The sequence below is a fragment of the Phyllobates terribilis genome, unplaced genomic scaffold (assembly GCF_046119375.1).
Source record: "Phyllobates terribilis strain yellow unplaced genomic scaffold, ASM4611937v1 Scaffold_4__5_contigs__length_816908805, whole genome shotgun sequence".
NCBI classification, from domain to species: Eukaryota; Metazoa; Chordata; class Amphibia; order Anura; family Dendrobatidae; genus Phyllobates; species Phyllobates terribilis.
Genome location: NW_027362764.1, coordinates 183,501,146 through 183,525,920, shown reverse-complemented (window position 1 = coordinate 183,525,920; position 24,775 = coordinate 183,501,146). Strand labels below are relative to the sequence as shown.

The window sequence follows — 24,775 nt, the reverse complement described above, 5'->3', positions numbered from 1 at the left end:
CCCCAAATAAATAGAAAAAAAAATGAAGAGAAAATAAGGTTATACTGTATGATTGATTCTTCAAAAGTATATAATATTCTGCTTAGCTCTTCTTGCTTCAAAACCTGTTACACACTGATGAAATTACACGTTGAATGTGATAGGTTCCCTTTACTAGAATATTTGGAAAGGATTTTTAAACTAGGCAACCCCTTTATGGCTATGCAGAAGCTTTTAGAAATCCTTTGCCATCTATACCAATCCACTCATCGTGTTGGGATCATGAACCCTTCTAGCAAATGTCACAGCTGTTTGATTCACATTCCGGGTCAATCTCCTTTATTTCCACTCACAGTCTTTACCATGCCTTCTACGTTCACACTTTAGGCAATACTCTGCATCAAAATGCATAAGAAGCAACGCAAGAGAAAGCAAGTATGAAAAGATAACCAATCAATAAATCACTAACTCACGGATCATTCTACATAACTGTTATTACAATTGCTTCTATTGTGCAATGCTGCTATCAGCTAATTGCATTATTTATCTTATCAACTTTCCCTTGTCTACATTCCCAGCTGATCAGCCCTTGCATTGTCTAGAATAGGGGAAAAATAATAAAGCTAGCAAATAAGAACCAGATTGATAAGACATATAACTATATATATTTATTTTTTCCTAGCCAAGTTGTTTTATCTAAGCAGAATTTTATCACACCTCTTGGCAATGAGAAAGCAAAGTGAGGAAAATCCTTGTGTAGTTCTCGTAGAACTGATGTCACATGCAAGGCAAGGACATCACAAGGAGGAGTCAGATTACTGTAAGAATGGGCAGTGCAGTGTGCAGGCAGAGTAAGTGCTAGATGAGAGGGGATTGGAACAGGAATAAGGCTGTGCAGCACAACACTCATCCTAAACACAAGCAGCACTCATCATCACTGTTGCAGTGCTGGGTTCATTTTCACCCATTGAAGAATGAGATCTCCCTGCTTCACATGACAGGCTTGTGCTGGAGTTAATGCAGAATACACAGCAGCAGGGTTGTGATTGGAATGAGAAACATTATGTATTTTGGTAAGTGCCTTTTCCTTATTGTGTTTCAACTTGTCTATGCAAAGCAGCTGTTTTGACACATGCATAATATATTCCCTGTCTTGCACAATTCTAATGCTCATCTTCTCCTTTAGCTCCTAAGCATTAATCTGCAGCGATTCCATTCAGCAGTCTTAATGACTTGTCTCAATGAACTTAGGCTGCATTATGTTTAACCCTAACTTGGAAAAAGTTGTCCCACTTTAATGTATCATTTGTTAATTGCCTTATGTTCCCTATGTTCACAATATAGTGTTGCAAAGAAATTGAGTTCCTTTAAGAAACTGGTTACAAGCACAGTCATAAAACACATTACTTGTTCTAATAAGTCCTTAGAGGGCTCACTGCTTTTTATATAATGTGCTTGGAAGGAGTTTGGTTTCATGTTAGTTCTGAAATAGCTTAAGAGAATGGTTCTGTACCTGCTTGCAGACAACATGCTGTAATTTTCTGCTGCCAGTTATGAGCTGTATTCTAGCACTATATTACTCAAGACTGCACTAGAAGATGTCATTTAGTAACACAGGCATACTGTAGTGCACTGCTCACTCACATACAGGGAATCCAAATTAGGTTCTGATTGTCTGTTACCATGTTTCAAGTGTCCATAACCCTAGAAAGTAATCTTTATTTAATCTTGTTTCCCAAATATTCCCTCTTCGTATGACTTTGATGCTGAAAATATGTGTTTTGTATGAAAAACAGAACTTCATTATATGAAGCATGGTCATGTTTTCACTCAATAAGCAACATATGGCGAACAGTGATGTATTTGTGCAGAAAAAAAATGAAAACCACAATAAAAAAAAAAAAAGAAAAGAGCTGCTTGAAACAGTTACTGGTACATTACAATTTAATATCATTAACATAGATAAAGTCAATGCAAAAGTTATTTTCTAACAGCATGGGAAGCCTTGATATCATGTCTAGCTACTATAAAGAGAATGGAATTGATACATATCATACATACATTGTTTACATCAAAATCTCCAAAATATTTGAAGAAATATTTCTGCCACTTAGTGACATGAAACACTGAAGAAAGGAAGGTGCATAGTACTGATTTAGCGTCATACTTATATATCATTATTATAATGCGTAAGTACCTTGTTTACTAAGGTGATACATATACAACAGTATAGGTGATAAGTTCTGTCCTATTTGTTTTTTTTTTAATAAAAGTAGACAGGGCTGTCAATAATTAGGAATACAATCTATTCAATACATTGATAAATTTGAAGAATGTTACATAAATCATGTCTATATATATATATATAGATATATTATATCTATATATATATATATATATATATATATATATATATATATATATATACACATATATATATACATATATAAGGGTTCTTTACAGTTAGAGCAGTCAGACTGCTGTGGAGTGCCCTACCACAAGTGGTAGTAGTGGCAGACACTATGACAGTTTTTAAGAAAAAGGCTGGATGATTTCTTCAATACACATAACATTGTAGACTATAGATAATTTATTGACAAAAAATGTTCAATTGATGGAGAGAGGTTGAACTTGACGAACCTTGGTCTTTTTTCAACCTACATAACTATGTATGTAACTATGTATATATATATATATATATATATATATGAGATATCCATAACATATGAAACATGCTGCAGATTTATCAATGTACATATATATATATATATATATATATATATATATATATATATATATATATATATGTATATAATTTTTTTTAATCAACTATAGTATTTGATAGATGCATGACATGGTTAATTCATTGCTTCAGTGCAATCTTCAGAGATTAAGTTGAAAGTATTCACTTTGAGAGGCTTTCATGAGCCAATTGTGCCACGCAGTGTCATACTTAACAACACTATTATACACCAGGCACTCTGAGCTTGTAAATTATCTATTTCAACAGCTGTAGCAATAGGCAAACAGTCTACACCACTGAGAGGAACAATCAATCGCATCTCCTCTAAGAAAACATGATGTTCCTATATTGTATGCTGTGCATAACGTTACAGAAATGCCACGTCCTTTGCAAGTATATGCTAATGAGAGTTAATTCCTTTTTATAATGACTTGATCTACCACCATGCGTTACTTAAGAACTAGGGAACGATAATACAAGGGGGAGTGAATTTGTGATGTTTTCTACAGGAAAAGATGCAGAAGGTGTATATAAAAAAAATAAATAAAAAAAAACTTGGAAATATGTTTATGATGGAAATTGGTTAATATTCTTGTAGAGTATGAGTCAATGAAGGGCAAATGAAGGGTGGATTGAAACATTCACACCCTGCTGTTTAAGCCCATAAAGATCCATCATGAAGAATATATCTTCTAATTGTCAGATTTCACAGCCTTCACTAGCATCCTGGAGCAATTATTTTCGAATGCTGTCAAAAATTATAGTACAGGTTCTATAAGACATGTATAATGCAAAATGGACGGTACATATTTTGTAATGCACTTATACTATGGGAATCTATGACAAAGTCACATATAGAAAATGCTGAATTGCACATCATGTATCAATTCTCTTAATATCGGTTCCCCAGGACAGGTCAACATTTATTTTTTCCAATGATATCTACTGTATGATAGTTACTATGTTAGGTACATCACAACTTTTATATGACTTTTTATTTAATCAGTTTAACCCTTTAGATTGTGAGGGATGATGTACTGTAATTTGAGTCCAGAATGAGCATAGTCCTGATAACAAGTGTTAAAATAAATTGAAATGATCATAAGGCATGGACAGAACACAGTATATTTACCCATTTCTGGTCCAAATATGTAACTTTTTATATGGTACCTTGAATCACTGTCACTGCTACAGTTCCCATAAAAAAGAGCTAAAAAACAAGTCGGTATAAACATTCCTAATAGAACAGTAAAACCAGCTTATGTTTGGCTGTCACAAGTCTTATAGCAGACATAAAGTGTAATGCCACTTTTCCCATTGTAGATTGTTCTCCTCAAAGTAATGGAACCACTATGAAGATTCACATTTACGGTCACTGATTTATGGACTTTAAGTGTTACATATCTAAAAGCCAAGGCTTAAGTTAGGACACTTTATTAAAGATGTCAGATGCTGATGGACTCCGGATTCAAACATGTAACTAGATCTGTGTATTTATGGGTTGTTTTTCTTTCACCTGGGAGATATTCCTAACATTATGAGACATTTTTAGTTTCCTTATCCATAAAATTCAGAGAATTTCTGCTCTTATCACAGATGGGAGTTTGTCCTTATAGCATTAATGAAATATGTATTACTAGAGACCATAGGGAACCTTTGATAAATAGAAGATCTGGAGGTTTGTAGAGCTCCCTTGTCTGGTATTTCCGCCGATTTGCTGAAAATAAATAACATTTCTTTTATGGAATGGATATGAATTTTTTAATAGATGCTTTCTATATTTTTTTTTTACTTTTTTTAAGGTTTAAGTGAACATAAGTTCAAATAATTCATGCTAAAATAGATTTTTTCAGGGAGCAGTTTTTAATATAGTTGTTGTATTAATAGTATTTAAATTAAATTAAATATAGTAATTAGCTTTATTTATAATTGTCTATATCATTGTTTTTCTCCAGTATACAACCAAAAAGTGGTAATACTTGATTAGAAAACATTTTTTTTATCAGCAACATTATTGTCGCTATGCTGCGTCTGCTATTACAGTTCATCTTCATTCACTTGAATGAAGCTGAGATGTGTGGAGTTAAAAAAAATAGCCCTGTTACATGAAAAAACGTTTTTAACCTACAGATATGGGATTAATCTGCATGTTAATAGCATTCTGTTCCTGCCCAGTGCCCACACTTAGACCCCGCTTTCCCCAGCAGCCTTCGGGCTGTAGTCACAGGGGTGGAACCTTTGCCGTTTCAGTTACCGCTCTGTGTATAGAGAGCAGCAGCTGTAACCGCACCCCTGGCACTGACTGACAGCAGCTCAGCATTATGGTTGGTTGTCAGTCAATGCCGAGGGCGCGGTTACAGTCACCACTCTCTACACACAGAGCGGTGACCAACACTGTGCCGACGCCACCCCCATGTCTGAAATATGAATGCTGCCTGGAGAAGTAAAGTTCATTTCCTCCTGGCAGCAAGGCTCTTAGTGCAGATGCCTGGACTGGTTCAGAATGCTATTATCCCACAGGTTAACCTCACATCTGGAGGTTAATATCGTTTTTTCACGTGACAGTTTCCCTTTAACCTTGTGGTATAAGGCTCAGGCTACACAGTGACTTTGGCTTTGACACATCATTCGGTCAAAGATGGCTACATCCCACTGCTACTGCTTAATGGAATTGCATTTCAACTCCTATGAAACTTCAACTGTGACAAGCAACTCAAAAAATTCCACCTGGTTCTGAATCTTTGTAACTTGCCTGTTGTGGTTGCGGTACCTTAGCGGTCGCAATGTCATCCCATTCACCTGCGATGTAGCAGCAGCGCATAGGATTGTTTGGCAGCGTGACCTCTGTCACAGCTAAAGTCATAGGGTAGATCTAAGTTAATGCTAAAGAAAGTACTCCTTGACTCTTGCCCTGCCTTCTCGAGCAAGCTGTTTCAAAAATGCCCATAGATTTGAATTAAGGGAACCGTGGACATGCTTGGCTATCTTTCACCTGCTGGATTGGGGCCCAGAGGACGTTAATTTCTATGACTGGTTTCAGGTTAGTAGAATTCCCTGAAGTCGGACCCTCATCAATCAGAATATCCCATGAATATGCCATACATGTTGTTGTTAAGGAAATTCTTGAAGCTCTGTGTTTAGACACCTGTGCTGCTAGAACATTCTCTTTGGTCAGCTATTGGCTATTGTAACCTGGACCAGTCATAAAGATATAATACATGGAAATGCAGAATGTATCCAGTATGTGTCTAATAATAGTTCCTTAAAACACTGGGTTAAGATTTGGAGTCTGTTTTAATCAAAATGACTAATGCTCTTATATGGGAAAGTTACCCACCTGTAAAAAGCTATGTTAAATGTTATGGCGAGTTTATTGTTTTTTTCCCCCTAAAGTGAATGATGTTTTTACTGCAACTTTTAAGACAATTGCAAATGAATTTTATAAGAGTTTTTTCTTCCTTTTCTTTCGTTGTCTCTGGCCAAAATAAAATTACTCTTCACTGCTTAGAACACTTGGCAAGCAGAATAGATTGCAGCAGCTGTAATGAAGTATTTGGAATTTTTATTTTATCTTTTTACAAGCTTATCATGGTCTCATGTGTCGACATTATAACATAAACAAGCTGAAGACAAATCTACATTCTTCTACTTTACTTGGTTTCAAAGTAGGATGAAAAGGGTCATTCAGTGTTAAGATCCCTTATAGAAAAGCTTGTCCCACTACTACCACTGTACTAAGCTTTAGTTTTACAGTTTATGGGTAAGGTCTTTTAATTTAGAAATACACAGACTGATATGATCAGGGATCATAGAATCATAGAATGTTAGAGTTGGAAGGGACCTCCAGGGTCATCGTTTCAATGCAGGATTCACTAAACCATCTCAGACAGTTGTCTGTCCAGCCTCTGTTTGAAGACTTCCATTGAAGGAGAACTCACCACCTCTCGTGGCTGCCTGTTCCACTCGTTAATCACCCTCACTGTCAAAAAGTTTTTTTCTAATATCTAATCTTTATCTCCTCCCTTTCATTTTCATTCCATTGCTTCTCATGTTCCCATGTGCAAATGAGAATAAGGATGATCCGTCTACACTGTGACATCCCTTCAGATATTTGTAGACAGATATTAAGTCTCCTCTCAGTCTTCTTTTTTGCAAGCTAAACATTCCCAGATCCTTTAACCGTTCCTCGTAGGACGTAGTTTTGCAGTCCGCTCACCATCATGGTAGCTCTCCTCTGAACTTGCGCCAGTTTTTTATATCCTTTTTAAAATGTGGTGACCAGAACTGGATACATTAGAGATCTGACCAAGGAAGAGTAGAGGGGGATAATTACTTCACGTTATCTAGACACTATGCTTATCTTAATACAGCCCAGAACTGTGTTTGCCTTTTTTGCTGCTGTATCACACTTTTGACTCATGTTAAGTCTGTGATCTATTAGTATACCCAAGTCTTTTTCACACATGCTGTTGCTTAATTGTATTCCTCCCGTTTTGTAGATGTAATTTTCATTTTTCTTGCCTATACAGTGGTGGCCAAAAGTTTTGGCACCCCTGCAATTCTGTCAGATAATACTCAGTTTCTTCCTGAAAATGATTGCAATCACAAATTCTTTGGTATTATTATCTTTATTTAATTTGTCTTCAATGAAAAAACACAAAAAGAATTGTCCTAAAGCCAAATTGGATATAATTCCACACCAAACCTAAAAGAGGGGGTGGACAAAAGTATTGGCACTGTTTGAAAAATCATGTGATGCTTCTCTAATTCGTGTAATTAACAGCACCTGTAACTTACCTGTTGCACCTAACAGGTGTTGGCAATAACTAAATCACACTTGCAGCCAGTTAACATGGATTAAAGTTGACTCAACCTCTGTCCTGTGTCCTTGTGTGTACCACTTTGAGCATGGAGAAAAGAAAGAAGACCAAAGAACTGTCTGAGGACTTGAGAAACCAAATTGTGAGGAAGCATGAGCAATCTCAAGGCTACAAGTCCATCTCCAAAGACCTGAATGTTCCTGTGTCTTCCGTGCGCAGTGTCATCAAGAAGTTTAAAGCCTATGGCACTGTGGCTAACCTCCCTAGATGTGCACGGAAAAGAAAAATTGACGAGAGATTTCAACGCAAAATTGTGCGGATGGTGGATAAAGAACCTCGACTAACATCCAAACAAGTTCAAGCTGCCCTGCAGTCCGAGGGTACAACAGTGTCAACCCGTACTATACGTCGGCATCTGAATGAAAAGGGACTGTATGGTAGGATACCCAGGAAGACCCCACTTCTTACCCCGAGAGATAAAAAAGCCAGGCTGCAGTTTGCCGAAACTTACCTTAGAAAACCTAAAACGTTTTGGAAGAATGTTCTCTGGTCAGATGAGACAAAAGTAGAGCTTTTTGGGAAAAAGCATCAACATAGAGTGTATAGGAAAAAAAAAGAGGCATTCAAAGAAAAGAACACGGTCCATACAGTCAAACATGGTGGAGTTTCCCTGATGTTTTGAGGTTGCTTTGCTGCCTCTGGCACTGGACTGCTTGACCGTGTGCATAGCATTATGAAGTCTGAAGACTACCAACAAATTTTACAGCATAATGTAGGGCCCAGTGTGAGAAAGCTGGGTCTCCCTCAGAGGTCATGGGTCTTCCAGCAGGACAATGACCCAAAACACACTTCCAAAAGCACTATAAAATGGTTTGAGAGAAAGCACTGGAGACTTCTAAGGTGGCCAGCAATGAGTCCAGACCTGAATCCCATAGAACTCCTGTGGAGAGATCTCAAAATGGTAGTTTGGAGAAGGCACCCTTCAAATATCAGGGACCTGGAGCAGTTTGCCAAAGAAGAATGGTCTACAATTCCAGCAGAGCATTATAAGAAACTCATTGATGGTTACCGGAAGCTGTTGTTTGCAGTTATTTTGGCTAAAGGTTGTGCAACCAAGTATTAGGCTGAGGGTGCCAATACTTTTGTCTGGCTCATTTTTGGAGTTTTGTGTGAAATGAACAATGATTTGATTTTTGCTTCATTCTCTTTTGTGTTTTTTCCTTGCAAGCAAATTAAATGAAGATAATAATACCAAAGAATTTGTGATTGCAATCATTTTCAGGAAGAAACTGAGTATTATCTGACAGAATTGCAGGGGTGCCAATACTTTTGGCCACCACTGTATGTAGAATCTTGCATTTGTCCCTTTTTAATTACCATTCTATTAATCACTACCCATTATTCAAGCTTATCTGGTTAGGCGGGTTCTGAGATTATTGTAAAAGAGGTTTCCAGAATTAGCTTATTCCTGGCAATGGTCAAAAAAAATATCCACCACCACTCTCCGTGAAGGGCCAAGGTGCGTGATTAGGACTGCAGCACATATCTATAATATACTTACCTTGTAATGTCTTCACATCCTGTTCTGTCCAGATGTGTCCAGATCCCAGAATTCCAAGCGGCAGAAGTTCGTCGACCGCCATATTAGGACTCCCAAGTGATTGGTGTCTCAATATGGAAACAGCTGGTGGTACCAGCTTCTTGCGAGGTACCACCAGTGGAACACCATCGCGAACATGCCATACATGCCGCACAATCCGCACATGCCGGGATCAGCCGAATGATTCACTGACCGTCGCCATCTTTGTACAGGAGGAACGCATGTGCAGTTTTAAGATGACCGCCGCTATCTGCCTGCACAAAGATGGTGGCGGTCTAATTTACTGCGTGGGGAGACAGCTCAAATGAGAGAACACATGAGGGAAGAATACAGCACAGGGGTGGAGAGAGAGCAGACAAAGGGGAGAGCACATGGGGTACACAGGTCAAAGAAGAGAGCACAGACAGGAGAAGACAGCAGATGGGGGAGAGAGAAAGTGCACAGGGGGGAGAGAGACAGAGCACAGGGGGGAGACAGCTCAAACGGGATAGCACATGAGGGGAGAACACAGCACAGGAAGGATAGAGACAGCAGACAAGGGGGATAGCACATGGGGTAGACAGGTCAAAGAAGAGAGCACAGACAGGAGAAGTCAGCTCATGGGGGAAAGTGAGAGTGGATAGGTGGGTGAGCACATGGGGGGGGGGGGGAGTTTCTCAATGCTGCAAAGCCTGCCCCCCATCGTGACATTACCACCCTCCTGATGCCATAGCATCGGGACTCCATCTAGTATCTACATAATAGCTGCTATGCTGAGCATAGAATTGCCCCATTCACCTCAAGAACACTACTGCAGTACTGCATAACTGCTAGTAAGTAGATGGTTTCAGGTATGTAGAGGAGAAAGTGCTGCAGCACTCCAGCGGCATTGGTCCATTCAAACAGCAGAACAGTGGATGTCCTAAAATTTATACCCCCACCAATCACATATAAATTGGAGCAGTGGGCAGCAACCAACAGAATGGTTTTTAACAGGGAAAAAATGCAAAGTACTACATCTGGGCAATAAAAATGAAAAAAGCATATACAGAATGGGAGGAATAGAGCTAAGCAACAGTACATGTGAAAAAGACTTAGGTATACTAATAGATCATAGACTGAACATGAGTCAACAGTGTGATGCAGCAGCAAAAAAGGCAAATACAATTCTGGGATGTATTAACAGAAGCATACAGTCTAGATCACGTGAAGTCATTATCGGTCTTTACTCCTCTTTGGTCAGACCTCATCTGGAATACTGTGTACAGTTTTGGCCACCACATTTTAAAAAAGACATAGACAAACTGGAGCTAGTTCAGAGAAGAGCGACCAGAATGGTGACTGGTCTGCAAACCATGTCCTATGAGGAACGGTTGCAGGATTTGGGAATGTTTAGCTTGCAAAAAAGAAGACTGAGAGGAGACTTAATAGCTGTCTACAAATATGTCAAGGGCTGTCACATTGTAGAAGGATCATCTTTATTCTCATTTGCACAAGGAAAGACTAGAAGCAATGTGATGAAACTAAATGGGAGGAGACACAGATTAGATATTAGAAAAAACTTTTTGACAGTTAGGGTGATTAATGAGTGGAACAGGCTGCCACGAGAGGTGGTGAGTTCCCCTTCAATGGACGTCTTCAAACAGAGGCTGGACAGACATCTGTCTGAGATGATCTAGTGAATCCTGCTTTGAGCAGGGGGTTGGACCAGATGACCCAGGAGGTCCCTTCCAACTCTACCATTCTATGATTCTATGAAATGGACTGCAGCTTAAAGCTCTTTGCATGCTGTCCTGCCAAATATTTAACAGGGTAAATCTATACTTCACACAGTACAGCCTAGCATAGCTCAGTAGCTGTGCCAAACTCATCATAGAGCATATGCTGTGTCAATGAGCACTCAGTGGTACACCAGTATTCATAAATGGGCCTTAATGTTTATTTAGTTACCAACATAACATTCCGGCTCTTTGCATACATTAATCTCTACATAGCTGTGTAACTGTAGATAAATATACACACGCTCCGCCTGCAGTCATGATCCACCAGAAGCTTGGAAGCTGAATTTCATCATGTACAATACACTAATTTACATCACACTTAGTGCTCAGCATAGATGAGCAAATCTGTCAAAATTCTCTTCTCTGCCATTTTCCAAAATACAAATCAGACTATTTTGCTGATAAATGTGCACTTTTATTACACATAATACAACTTAATTGAGTAGACAAAGTCATTTTGTGTTATTTATCAAGATGTTATCTAAGTCCAATAGGTAATGCATTGAGTTATAGTGTTCTCCTTCAGCTACCTGCTTAAAGGGAATCTGTCAGTTCAATCAACCGTTCTAACCCGTCTATATGGACATGTATTTCATAGGAAGCTGAATAAAATGATACCTTGATATCTGCGATCTGATGTCTTATTCCAGAGAAATCCACGTTTTTCTTATAAATAATCTGTTAAAGACTATGGGCTGGACAAAGATTTGCATATTATACAACTGTGTTTAGTTATAACTGACATAATCTGCAGGTGTCATCTCAGTGTTTCAGCTTCCATCTCACAGCCAGCCAGTGTTGCAATAGAGCAGAGCTGTGAGAGCTGCAGCAAATGTGTTTGTAAGAAGATAATATTCAGTTCTATTGTTCTGTGTTAGTTACATGTGTCACACTGGTAACTCCTCTTTTCATTTAAAATAATCTCTGGAGGCATAGCTAAAGCAGATCAGTGTCTGGCCCATAGTCCTGAACATCTCATTTACTTATAAGAAAAACGTGGATTTCTCTCGAATAAGACATTGGATCGTAGCTATCAAGGTATCATTTTATTATGCTTCATATGACCTATATGCCCATATAGATGGCTTAGGAGGGTTGATCCTACTGACAGGTTCCCTTGGAAACAAAAAGATAAGTGAGCAAAATGGATTGCTCTTTTCTGAAGAGATCCCTGAACAACTCTAGTGTTTCCTACCTCTTAGTACAATTTGTGCTTTAATGTATACAGTATACAGTATGTACAGTTGAAGCCAGAAGTTTACATACACTATATTAAAAGACACATATGCATGTTTTTCTCAATATCTGACATGAAATCAGAATAAATCTTTCCCTAAGTAAGTAATAAACATGCCTTAAAACATTCCCTCTCTGTCATTATTCTGGCATTTGGTAAATATTAAAAATGATGGTAATCCTAATTGACCTAAAACGGGAAAGGTTTATTCTGATTTCATGTCAGATATTGAGAAAAATATGCATATGTGTCTTTTAATATAGTGTATGTAAACTTCTGGTTTCAACTGTATATATACATTACAGACCAAATGTTTGGACACACCTTCTCATTTAAAGATTTTTCTGTATTTGCATGACTTTGAAATTTGTACATTCACACTGAAGGCATCAAAACTATGAATTATCACATGTGGAATTATATACTTAACAAAAAAGTGTGAAACAACTGAAATATGTCTTATATTCTAGGTTCTTCAAAGTAGCCACCTTTTGCTTTGATGACTGCTTTGCACACTCTTGGCATTCTCTTGATGAACTTCAAGAGGTAGTCACCGGAAATGGTTTTCACTTCACAGGTGTACCCTGTCAGGTTTAATAAGTGGGATTTCTTGCCTTATAAATGGGGTTGGGACCATCAGTTGTGTTGTGCAGAAGTCAGGTGGATACACAGCTGATAGTCCTACTGAATAGACTGTTAGAATTTGTATTATTGCAAGAAAAAAGCAGCTAAGTAAAGAAAAACGAGTGGCCATCATTACTTTAAGAAATGAACGTCAGTCAGTCTGAAAATTTGGGCAAACTTTGAATGTGTCCCCAAGTGCAGTTGCAAAAACCATCAAGCGCTACAAAGAAACTGGCTCACATGAGGACCGCCCCAGGAAAGGAAGACCAAGAGTCACCTCTGCTTCTGAGGATAAGTTTATTCGAGTCACCAGCCTCAGAAATCACAAGTTAACAGCAGCTCAGATTAGAGACCAGGTCAATGCCACACAGAGTTCCAGCAGCAGACACATCTCTACAACAACTGTTAAGAGGAGACTTTGTGCAGCAGACCTTCATGGTAAAATAGCTGCTAGGAAACCACTGCTAAGGACAGGCAACAAGCAGAAGAGACTTGTTTGGGCCAAAGAACACAAGGAATGGACATTAGACCAGTGGAAATCTGTGCTTTGGTCTGACGAGTCCAAATTTGAGATCTTTGGTTCCAACCACCGTGTCTTTGTGCGACGCAGAAAAGGTGAACGGATGTTACTCTACATGCCTGGTTCCCACCGTGAAGCATGGAGGATGAGGTGTGATGGTGTGGGGGTGCTTTTCTGGTGACACTGTTGGGGATTTATTCAAAATTGAAGGCATACTGAACCAGCATGGCTACCACAGCATCTTGCAGCGGCATGCTATTCCATCCGGTTTGCGTTTAGTTGGACCATCATTTATTTTTCAACAAGACAATGACCCCAAACACACCTCCTGGCTGTGTAAGGGCTATTTGACCAAGAAGGAGAGTGATAGGGTGCTACGCCAGATGACCTGGCCTCCACAGTCACCAGACCTGAACCCAATCGAGATGGTTTGGGGTGAGCTGGACCGCAGAGTGAAGGCAAAAGTGCCAACAAGTGTTAAGCATCTCTGGGCACTCCTTCAAGATTGTTGGAAGACCATTTCCGGTGACAACCTCTTGAAGCTCATCAAGAGAATGCCAAAAGTGTGCAAAGCAGTCATCAAAGCAAAAGGTGGCTACTTTGAAGAACCTAGAATATAAGACATATTTTCAGTTGTTTCACACTTTTTTGTTAAGTATATAATTCCACATGTGTTAATTCATAGTTTTGATGCCTTCAGTGTGAATGTACAATTTTCATAGTCATGAAAATTCAGAAAATCTTTAAATGAGAAGGTGTGTCCACACTTTTGGTTTGTACTATATATGCCTATATAAAACTTGCTTATATCCTTAATAACTGCCAATGTGCCTTTTTACTCACCTGAATAATACGAGAATAGCACTCCTGGAGAATAGAACTACCCTGCAAAAGAAGTAAAATGTAGCCTGTTCTTTCATGGTAGAATATCTTAGAATTTAACAATACCACCCAGAAGCCAGCTCTAATTCTGGAAAAACTCTTATTAGTAGATGGAATGCTTAATTAAGAAATGTATCAATCATGAAACAGACCTTTAGGTGTCAATAGAGCAATATGAACTTTCAGAGGAAGTTGGCAAGCCTGGCCTACATAGATTTTACGAATTCATCTGAATGAATATGAAAAAAAAAATATATATTCTATTTAGTCCACATGGAATTATGGACTATGATAGAATAGACCCTGATGTATTTTACCTACTGTAGGAAAGAAACCATGAGATTGACATTAAATCTACTTGCCAGTGAATTGTTCTTCCAGTACAAGATGCAAAATATTGAAAGGAAGCCCTTCCCATCTCTGGTTGGTCTTGGAAGACATCTTGGTTGGTATACACGCTAGAATTTTTAAGCCTCTATTCAGGCAGATCAGCTGTCTGAGATATTTTATTCCTGACCTTGACCGATCACTTGTATGATCAGGCTTACAACCTCTAATTGTGACATCAACCCTTTTGCTACTTTAAGAAGTTGTGTAGAAGGTTTAGAACCAGTTGTTGGTATACATTTCCATCTTGGGTCCTAACAATAGGATAAGAAGCCAGAAGGCTAGTCAAGTTACCTTCTGTTACATTGTGGCTGGAATATGTTGTATGTTCATAGGATGAACCCAGAATAATAACGATGTAAGATAAGCTTTTCAACTTAGCTGGGAGTTGACAAACCTCTATTTTAATTATGGATTCATCCACCAAGAAACTAACATTTTCCATGAAGCCTTTTGCGGTCTTATTGAACCTGAAAAAGGTTCCAACTGAACGAGTTCAGATGGTTCCAGATATTGCTACCCTAGCAAAACTGATGAGCCTAGCATTCAGCATGCAGGGATTAAAAAGGAAGCTATACCAGAGGATTGCATGATAATATATCTCTGGATAGGCTAATGATTTGTTAGGAGGGATAATGAGATGTACTCTGAATGTATAAAATACACTAGGTATTGAATACTTATGGGCAAATATTAAGCCTGCCTGGATCTCAGTGGAGGCTCAGAGTCTGATGCAAATAATTTTGAAGCATACTACCTGATGAGACTATAAGAGCTTGAGAAAAGCTCCTTTTATTTGGAGGCTATGCAAAATATTTAGCTTACATCTATAATCATCATTACAAGAATAGTTGACCCATTATCAGAACAAATGGTCCAAATAAGCTCTACAATGCACAAGCTATATTACCATTGCATACACATAACACTGAAAAGAGAGTGTGAGTATACCTTCCAAGTGTTCTGACTGTAAATCGACATCTAATTGATTTTATTCAATAAAGCAAATAGCTATACTTATCGCATCGTAGCCTCCAATGGGAGTCCTTCATACCCTGCCCCTGGAAAATGCAGAGTTTTAATGGTATAGGAAGCCAATCTCACTTAGCTGGGTGAAATCTGTTGCCATGTCTGATACCATAATTAGAGGACACTTGAAGATACACTATTAAGTCTTTTAAATTACAATCATCTTTTGATGGTACTTTGGTCTGTATATATAAAAAATGGAATATAGTCACATTATGCTGGATGAACAAGCCTGTCAAATCCATTTTACCTGTTCAGGGAATTATAGTAAACATTATTCATCTTAAAGCTCTTGGTCCAAAGGTTGTGTATCTATTGAACCATCCACATTGCAGACGAGCCTGCAAAGGTGTGTCCATTCATCCTCTAAGTTTTCTCCAAGTCATTTGACTGGATTATGCAGATATAAGAGCTGAGACAATATCATCCAAGTTGATGGCTCTTGGTCCCTATGGCAGATGGTATATTCATTCACCTTCTGAATTGTTTCCAAGTCCTTTGACTGAGTTCATTAGACATCAGAGACTTGTCCGGTCTTTAAACTGGATAACCAAAAATATGTGACCATAATATACTCTTTGAAAGCCCTTTCCCACCCCAAAGGTGGTGTCTGATTCTTGGCAGTAACGGGGTCCTCACATGAATTGCATACACAAGCTTGGCTGTAACATCCACAATGAAAGTTCTTGACCCACTAGAGGTGGTGTCTGACTCTGAGCAGTCTCCTGGTCATTGACCAGATTGCAATCACAATCTTGGCTGTAACATCTGCATAGAAAGCACTTGGCCCCCTAGTGGTGGTGTCTGACTCTGAGTATTGTCCTCATTCTTTGACTGGAATTGCTTAAACAAATTATTTTTTTTATCCACATTGAAAAGATATTGGGACTGATTCATTAAAGCAATTTCGCCAGAATTCTGTCCAATATTGCTTTCAAAAGTTACAAAATTTTTGTACAACTTGCAGTTGCAAAAACATGTTATGTCTTTTGGTGTTTTCATCCAGTTTCTCACAGCTCCACCAAACTGCGGTGGGACAGGGGCGTTGCAACAGCATGACACCACAACTTGTGTTGTTCATGACAAGCTGTGGCATTCTCTACACCAGAAATCTTACTTCAGTCAGGAACTGTAGTAAGATTCGTGGTGAGGCGCACAGAGGCTTGTGCCTCAATGAATCAGTAGCATCTGACTCCTACATGCCCCCTCATCAATACCGGTGAGAAAATCTTGATGAATTTGGAGCCATAGATTCCAGTTTATCAAGGCTGACTTCTTAATAGAGTGTCTGCATGAGTAGGATGCATACAATTTTTAACCATTATTTTCCACTTTAGTGTTGTAGTTCATCACTCAGTAGTAATTCTCCTGGAAAACCCGCTTATTGTTCTTCTGGAGCAATCTCAGAGAGCTATGGTGGCAAGGAAGCTAAACTTATTTTTACGTAAGTCAAAGCTGCTGCCATGGTAGAAGGCAAAGTCAATTAGAGACCTGATGTTTTTTCAGCGAGATCTATAAGTATATTAATTAATAAACCTAAGATGCCTTACATGGCAGATTGTCAAAGAGAGCCAGAGAAGCCCAAAACCCATGGCTTATGAGCTATAAAACAAGAAACAAACTTTCCGAAAGCTGCAGCCTTCATAATACTGAGCTGATAATGCAGGAACAGAGGTCTGAGTGATCTAGAAACAACTGCTAAACTTTATGTGAAATCGTGAATATTAGGTCTAAAAGTCAGTAAAGATCGGCAAAACAAAAGAAAGTATGTTAGTCAGCCTGTTCACCATTTGGCCACTTGAGCTCTATAGGACATAAGAAACCTAAGAGGCTGAAGTTCCAGTCACCTTATATTGTGTTCAGGTGTCAATTAAAATTTCCACCTGTCTTATCAGTTCTCGGAGTGGAGAAATTCCCCATATGTTGTGTTGTTATCAGGAGAGAAGGGAAGAGCAGCCTTACTCTTTTGGGAACACTCATGATATAAGTGCCTATATCTGTCTACTTAGTGGTTTTGATGTGTATTGTAGACTGTTAAGGGTTTTGCTATGGCCTTATGCAGATATCAGTCTTTTTCACATACACAAAAATATTATACCGGTGTCACCAGAGTTTTGGATCCATGTGTCATCAGTATTTTTTACTTGCAACCCCTGTATGGAGAACATGGTATACAGAAACTGAGGCAGCCATGAATAGACCATGTTTTTCTGTAATAGACATTAATCCCTCCTTAGCTGCATTGCCTTGGCAACCTGGAAGAGGAGGAGCAGCAGCAGAAGACAGAACTGATTGGCTGAGCAGCTGGAGATGAAGGGAGGAGCTAACTGCATTGGAGAACGAGGGGTTGTCGGCCATTACTGGAGAGAGACAGTGATGATCCAGGAACAGAGCACTACGTGCATACTGACAATTCTGCAGCCCTGTGTGTGAGGACAGTAAGCTGTGGAGCTCATTACAAACAGAGTGATCTATTTCAAGTGTTTATTTCTGTTAATGTTGAAGATTATGGCTTACAGCCAATGAAAACATAAAAGTCATTATCTCGGTAAATTAAAATAATTAACAAAAATCACCTGCAAAGGCTTCCTAAGCGTTTAAAAAGGTCCCTTAGTCTGTTCCAGTAGGCTCCACAATCATGGGGAAGACTGCTGACTTGTCACAATCTATTCTTGTGACTGTATAATATCACAATACAGATGTCCAGAAGGCAGTCATTGACACACTCCACATGGTCCCAGAGTTCCAATTTTCATTTGAAAATCAAGATCCCAGAGTCTGGTGGAAGAGTGGAGAGGCCACAATCCAAGCTGCTTGAAGTCTAGTGTGAAGTTTCCACAATCAGTGATGGTTTGGGGAGCCATGTCATCTGCTGGTGTAGGTCCACTGTGTTTTATCAAGACCAAAGCCAGCGCAGCCGTCTACCTGAAAATTTTAGAGCACTTCATGCTTCCCTCTGCCGACAAGCTTTTTGGAGATGGAAATTTCATTCTCCAGCAGGACTTGGCACCAGTCCACACTACCAAAAGTACCAATACCTGGTTTAAAAACAACAGTATCAATGTGCTTGATTGGCCAGCAAACTCGCCTGACCTTAACCCTATAGAGAATCTATGGGGTATTGTCAAGAGGAAGATGAGAGACACCAGACCCAACAATGGAGACGAGCTGATGATAATGACTTTTATGTTTTCATTGGCTGTAAGCCATAATCATCAACATTAACAGAAATAAACACTTGACATAGATCCCTCTGTTTGTCATGACTCTATATAATATAGGAGTTTCACTTTTTGTATTGAAGAAGTGAAATAAATTAAGTTTTTGATGATATTCTAATTTAGTGAGATGCACCTGTATATTTAGACAGGTTTAGTAAATAAAATGTTTTTGGGTGGGCTCCTTTAATTTAATTTGCAGCTTGTTAAAATTTGAGTCTAGTGTATGGACGGAGATTGTATCACATTCTAAAAGAGCATATACTATAGCTGTAGAAAAGACATGAAGTGTAGAGATGAGCGGTGTTCGACTAGAACTGTTCGCCAATCTCAAATTCGAGCTGTTTTGGGCGGTGTTCGAGTTGTTCGACGAACACGAACGATTTTCAAAAAATTCGGCTGTTTGAGGTTATGTTCGATAACTGTTCGTGCACCAAAAGCGTGTCCTGCATGTCTGGCACAATTTAGAGCACCAATCATGCAGGGATTGTCTGCCACTCACTGTAATGCCACAGCCATGGTGGTTGTGGCATTACAGTGGTAGCCCAAATCGATGGGAACAGTGCTCACAGTGAAACATGAAAAGCCGGCAATTCAGCAGCGGCATACACCGGTACCCGACAATTTAGAACAGAAAGAATAGAGTATCACACATAGATTAGATAGATAGAAACATGTCAGTCACACATATAAGAAGTACAGTGACAGTGTTGGTTACTGTACTTATCATTTAGTGTAAAGGATTTATTAAAAAAAATAATAGCGTTTTCATGCACCGTCTCTTTAAAAAAGCCGGCCGGCATTTCAGCAGCGGTACCCGACAATTTAGAATAGAAGGAATAGAGAATCACACATAGATTAGATAGAGAGAAACATGTCAGTCACATATATATGAAGTACAGTGACAGTGTTGATTACTGTACTTGTCATTTAGTGTTAAAATAAAGGATTTATTTAAAAATAAATTGGCGTTGGGTTCCCCATAATTTTAGGCTCTAGCGGAGGTTAAGCAGACGGCTGGGGCAGATGTTTGAAGCCTGGGAAGGGGGTAATACCCACGGAGCTTCCCCCCTATTTTAATAGCTAGCAAAGTCTAGGCAGACAGCTGGGGGCTGATATTAATAGCCCAGGAAGGGTGCCATGAATATTGGCCCCATCCCAGGCTAGAAACACCAGCCGTCAGCCGCCACACCAGACGTGCATGAGGTGAGCTGAGATCATTGGACATGAACTCACCTCATGCACATCACTGACAGCGTGGGAAAATTCTCACACTGAAGCGCTGAGTGCAGGAGAATTTTCCCACGCTGTCAGTGACGTGCATGAAGTGAGCTGAGTTCATTGGACATGAGCTCACCTCATGTACGTCACTGACAGCGTGGGAGAATTCTCACGCTGAAGCGCTGAGTGCAGGAGAATTTTCCCACGCTGTCAGTGACGTGCATGAGGTGAGCTGAGTTCATTGGACATGACCTCGGCTCATCTTTATGCCATCACAGCGAGACACTGAGGATCGCAAGCAAGCCTGCGCTTCTCAGTGTCTGCGGGATGACAGGCTGGATGACGTGGGGCTTCGCACTATATTTGTGTCCATCCAGGTAGAGCAGGCAGGAACGGGCAGCCCCCAACCACCAGCTGCCTATTTGTACCTGGCCGGACACAACAATATAGGGAAGCCCTTTTTTTCTTAATTATTTCATGAATTTCATGAAATAATTAAAAAAAAAATACGTGGGGCTTTGCCCTATTTTTGCGTCCAGCCAGGTACAACTAGGCCGCTGGGGGCTGGAATCTTCAGCGCAGGAAGGCCCAAGCTTTCTGCCCCCCCCCGCGGCAAATTGCAGTCAGCAGCCACCCCAGAAAATGGCGCGTTCATAGAAGCGCCATCTTCTGGCGCTGTACCCAACTCATCCAGGGCCCTGGTGCGGTGGCTCACTGGGTAATAAAGGGGTTAGGGCCAGCTTAGTATTATCAGCTGGCCCTAAGCCCGAAATTCATGGGGTCACACCAATATTAGACATGACCGCCATGAATTTCTAGTAAAGTATTTAAAAAAAAACACCACACCCAGAATAAAGTCCTTTAATTGAAATAAACACACAATTCTTTATTGTTCTAAATTAAACCATACTTAGCGTCACGCCCATTCCAGCTGAAGCCAACGATCTCCTGCAATAAAAGAAAAATAATAAAGCAACATCATCCTTACCTTTCCATGGTTCCCACGACAGCTTCAGCTCTGCTACATTCACATAGCAGGCTGGATCGCAGCAGAACGCTGCCATCCAGCTTGCCATGCCACACACACTGAGAAGTGCAGGCTTGCTTGCGCTCCTCAGTGTCTCGCTGTGACGGCATAAAGATGAGCCGAGTTCATGTCCAAAGAACTCGGTTCACCTCATGCACGTCACTGACAGCGTGGGAAAATTCTCCTGCACTCAGCGCTTCAGCATGAGAATTCTCCCATGCTGTCAGTGACGTACATTAGGTGAGCTGAGTTCATTGGACATGAGCTCACCTCATGCACGTCACTGACAGCGTGGGAAAATTCTCCTGCACTCAGCGCTTCAGCGTGAGAATTCTCCCACGCTGTCAGTGACGTACATCAGGTGAGCTGAGTTCATTGGACATAAGCTCACCTCATGCACGCCACTGACAGCGTGGGAAAATTCTCACATAGAAGCGCTGAGTGCAGGAGAATTTTCCCACGCTGTCATTGACGTGCATGAGGTGAGCTGAGTTCATTGGACATGAACTCACCTCATGCACGACACTGACAGCGTGGGAAAATTCTCACGCTGAAGCGCTGAGTGCAGGATAAAGCTGCCATCCAGCCTGTCATCTCGATGTAGCAGAGCGGGAGCTGTCCTGGGAACCATCGAAAGGTAAGGATGATGTTGCTTTATTATTTTTCTTTTATTGCAGGTGATCGTTGGCTTCAGCTGGAATGGGCGTGATGGTAAGTATGGTTTAATTTAGAACAATAAAGAATTGTGTGTTTATTTCAATTAAAGGACTTTATTCTGGGTGTTTGTGTTTTTTTTTAACTTTGACTATGGGGTTAGTAAAGGGGGTGTCCTATAGACGCCTCTCCATTACTAACCTGGGCTTGATGTCAGCTGGCATTATAAGCTGACATCAACCCCAGCCCTATTACCCCACTGCCACCGCTACAGGGCAGTGGGAAGAGCGAGGCTAAGTGCCAGAATTGGCTCATTCTATGGATGCGCCATTTCTGGGACGGCTGACGGCTGGTGTTTCTAGCCTGGGAGGGGGCCAATATTCATGGCACCCTTCCTGGGCTATTAATATCAGCACCTAGCTGTCTGCCTAGCCTTTGCTAGCTATTAAAATAGGGGGGACCCCACGTCATTTTTTTGGGGGGGTTCCCCATTTTAATAGCTAGTAAAGGCTAGGTATTCAGCTGGGGGCTGATATTAGTAGCCTGGGAAGCTCCATGGGTATTACCGCCTTCCCAGGCTTCAAACATCTGCCCCAGCCGTCTGCTTAACCTCCGCTAGAGACTAAAATTATGAGGAACCCCACGCCAATTTTTTTTTTAATAAATCCTTTATTTTAACACTAAATGACAAGTACAGTAACCAACACTATCGCTGTACTTATATATGTGACTGACATGTTTCTATCTATCTAATCTATGTGTGATGCTCTATCTTTCTGTTCTAAATTGTCGGGTACCGCTGCTGAATTGCCGGCCGGCTTTTTTAAAGAGACGGTGCATGAAATCACTAATATTTTTTTTAATAAATCCTTTACACTAAATGACAAGTACAGTGACCAACACAGTCACTGTACTTCTTATATATGTGACTGACATGTTTCTATCTATCTAATCTCTGTGTGATGCTCTATTCCTTCTGGTCTAAATTGTCGGGTACCGGTGTATGCCGCTGCTGAATTGCCGACTGGCTTTTTTAAAGAGAGCGTCTTCTTCTGAGCAGTTTGTCAGCTTTTGGACACCTTTGAAGGTGTTTTCTATGTGTTTCTATGTGTTTTTGTTTGCCTGCCATTGGTTTTAACGGTGTTCGATGGTGTTCTAAGGTGTTCGACGAACAGTTCGACGAACAGTTCCTCGAACATCCCGGTGTTCGATGAACCGAACCGAAACCGAACACTACGGGGGTGGCTCAACACTAATGGAGTGCACATACAAAATATTTACGTTATTTTTTTGCAGCTTAGCAAAAATTTTCAAAACTGACCTTAAGGTTCTTACTTTAACATTCTGATGAGATTGTATGAAGGTCATTGCAACTTCACTGCCAACCTCCCAATGATGAGTTGCGCGGCGATTCGCTTGTGGCTCTGACTCCCTCATTTTAAATAGCTCCTGTTTTTAAACTTTAACCACGCCTCCTGACGAAGCCAGAAGGTGAAACGCGCGTCGAGGCCACTGCACGGGTCCCATAGACGCTCTGCTTAATCTGCGAGCATGGCACAAGGTAATTCCCTCACTCTGTACCCTTTTTAGTTTGTCACTTACATGCATAGGGATCCAACATGACTGCACATTATGAGCTTGACTTATTGCCGGCATTTAATCCAGCTGTCATTTAAATGCTTAGTATACATAGGGTCTTGCCTTATTACCATTCTTTATGCCTTGCTCTCGCTGGATGGGACCTTTCTGTGTCTCTAAAACCTCTTTAGTGTGATAGATCTTGTATCATCTTTTTTTACATCACCATAGCAGCACCTTTCTCTACTTCATACTTTTTAGATGAATTGTATTTATGTCATATATTGATATTATCTTGAATAAAGTTTACTTCTTTATAAAACTGACTCCACAGTTTGTTTGGATTCCCATTAGATTTTAATCTTTCTATGGTGCACTATTAGTGGATCATCTAGATCTGGGAATATTTTTCTTGTTTTTTTTTTTTTTCTATTTTGGACGGATTTCACCTCTGAGTGATTTCCATATAGGTTTATATACTCTCAATGAGTCCTTGATCTTAAAGGTGTGACCATCGAAGCAGCGACAGTGCACTAGCAGGGCAAGCAGCCATGCTGAAAGCCTGAGCCCCCATGACTCCAGGTAACACCACTCCACAGGCACAGGATCATAGTAATAAAATAATCTGATTTATTATTCTTTGCACTCTGTACAATATCCTCCATTGCCTTAATAATAGATATCCTCTACCATTTCTTCTCATGACTTGAAACCTCCTAAACTTGGACTTTTTTAGCATCATGTTTAGTGTATATTCGAACAGAAAATGAAAAAAAAAACGATGAATAGAATGTAAGACATGTCATTAGTTTGCTTACATTTGACAAAAAATAAAAGTGACATCAACTTTTACATATACTCTGCAAAACAACAGAAAAACAGCCTACCCTATCCACTATGCTAAACAAAGAGTTCTTGGCATATTACTTAACACTTTGACTTACATTTATAACATCGAGAACTATAGGAGACTTGAAGGATACAACATATGGCAAAAACATGGTGAGAAAGGAATCTATGAATCATCTGTCCATAAGACATCATGCACTCAATCGTGTTCATTTCAACCTACAATATAGAGCACAGCCCCCCAATACTGTGGTCTGTGTGGTCCTGCATAGGGTTCCACGTTTTCTCAAAGAAGCATAGAGATATCTCTTTATACCATTGTATGGCTCCAATAACATGCAAGCTGGTTGTATTTGGGAACTGTGTGGTATGGATCACCATTATGGTCTTCACCTATAATCCAGTATACAATATATGTGTTCTTTTATCTGTATTAATTCATTTAGTCTATTCTCATTAGGTTTATTTCAGTTTCATCTATTCATTAACAAAAAAAAAAATACAGCAAAAAAGGGCCGCAGTGTTTACCTGCCCAGATCTTCAGAACTAAATGCACTGCCAGGGTGCTGCAAACCCACATAAAGATGGTGGCTACATAGGTGCAAAATACTGATGAGACAACCACTCACAACCTACCATTTCATTGA

General features: G+C 39.9%; 1 protein-coding gene across 3 annotated transcripts in view; it reads left to right on the top strand.

Moving 5' to 3' along the window:
- Positions 1-712: 712 nt before the first annotated feature.
- ZNF385D (zinc finger protein 385D) overlaps positions 713-24,775 on the top strand; it is a 620,390-nt gene continuing 596,327 nt past the window's right edge. Inside the window, exon 1 of one of the 3 annotated variants that reach the window (XM_073677967.1) lies at positions 713-1,052. In XM_073677967.1, the coding sequence (XP_073534068.1) occupies positions 1,031-1,052 (22 nt within the window). In that variant the 5' untranslated portion in view covers positions 713-1,030. Of the gene's footprint in view, positions 1,053-5,218; positions 5,763-24,775 lie in introns of those variants that run through there. The other 2 variants (XM_073677968.1, XM_073677969.1) reach the window with 2 other exon arrangements.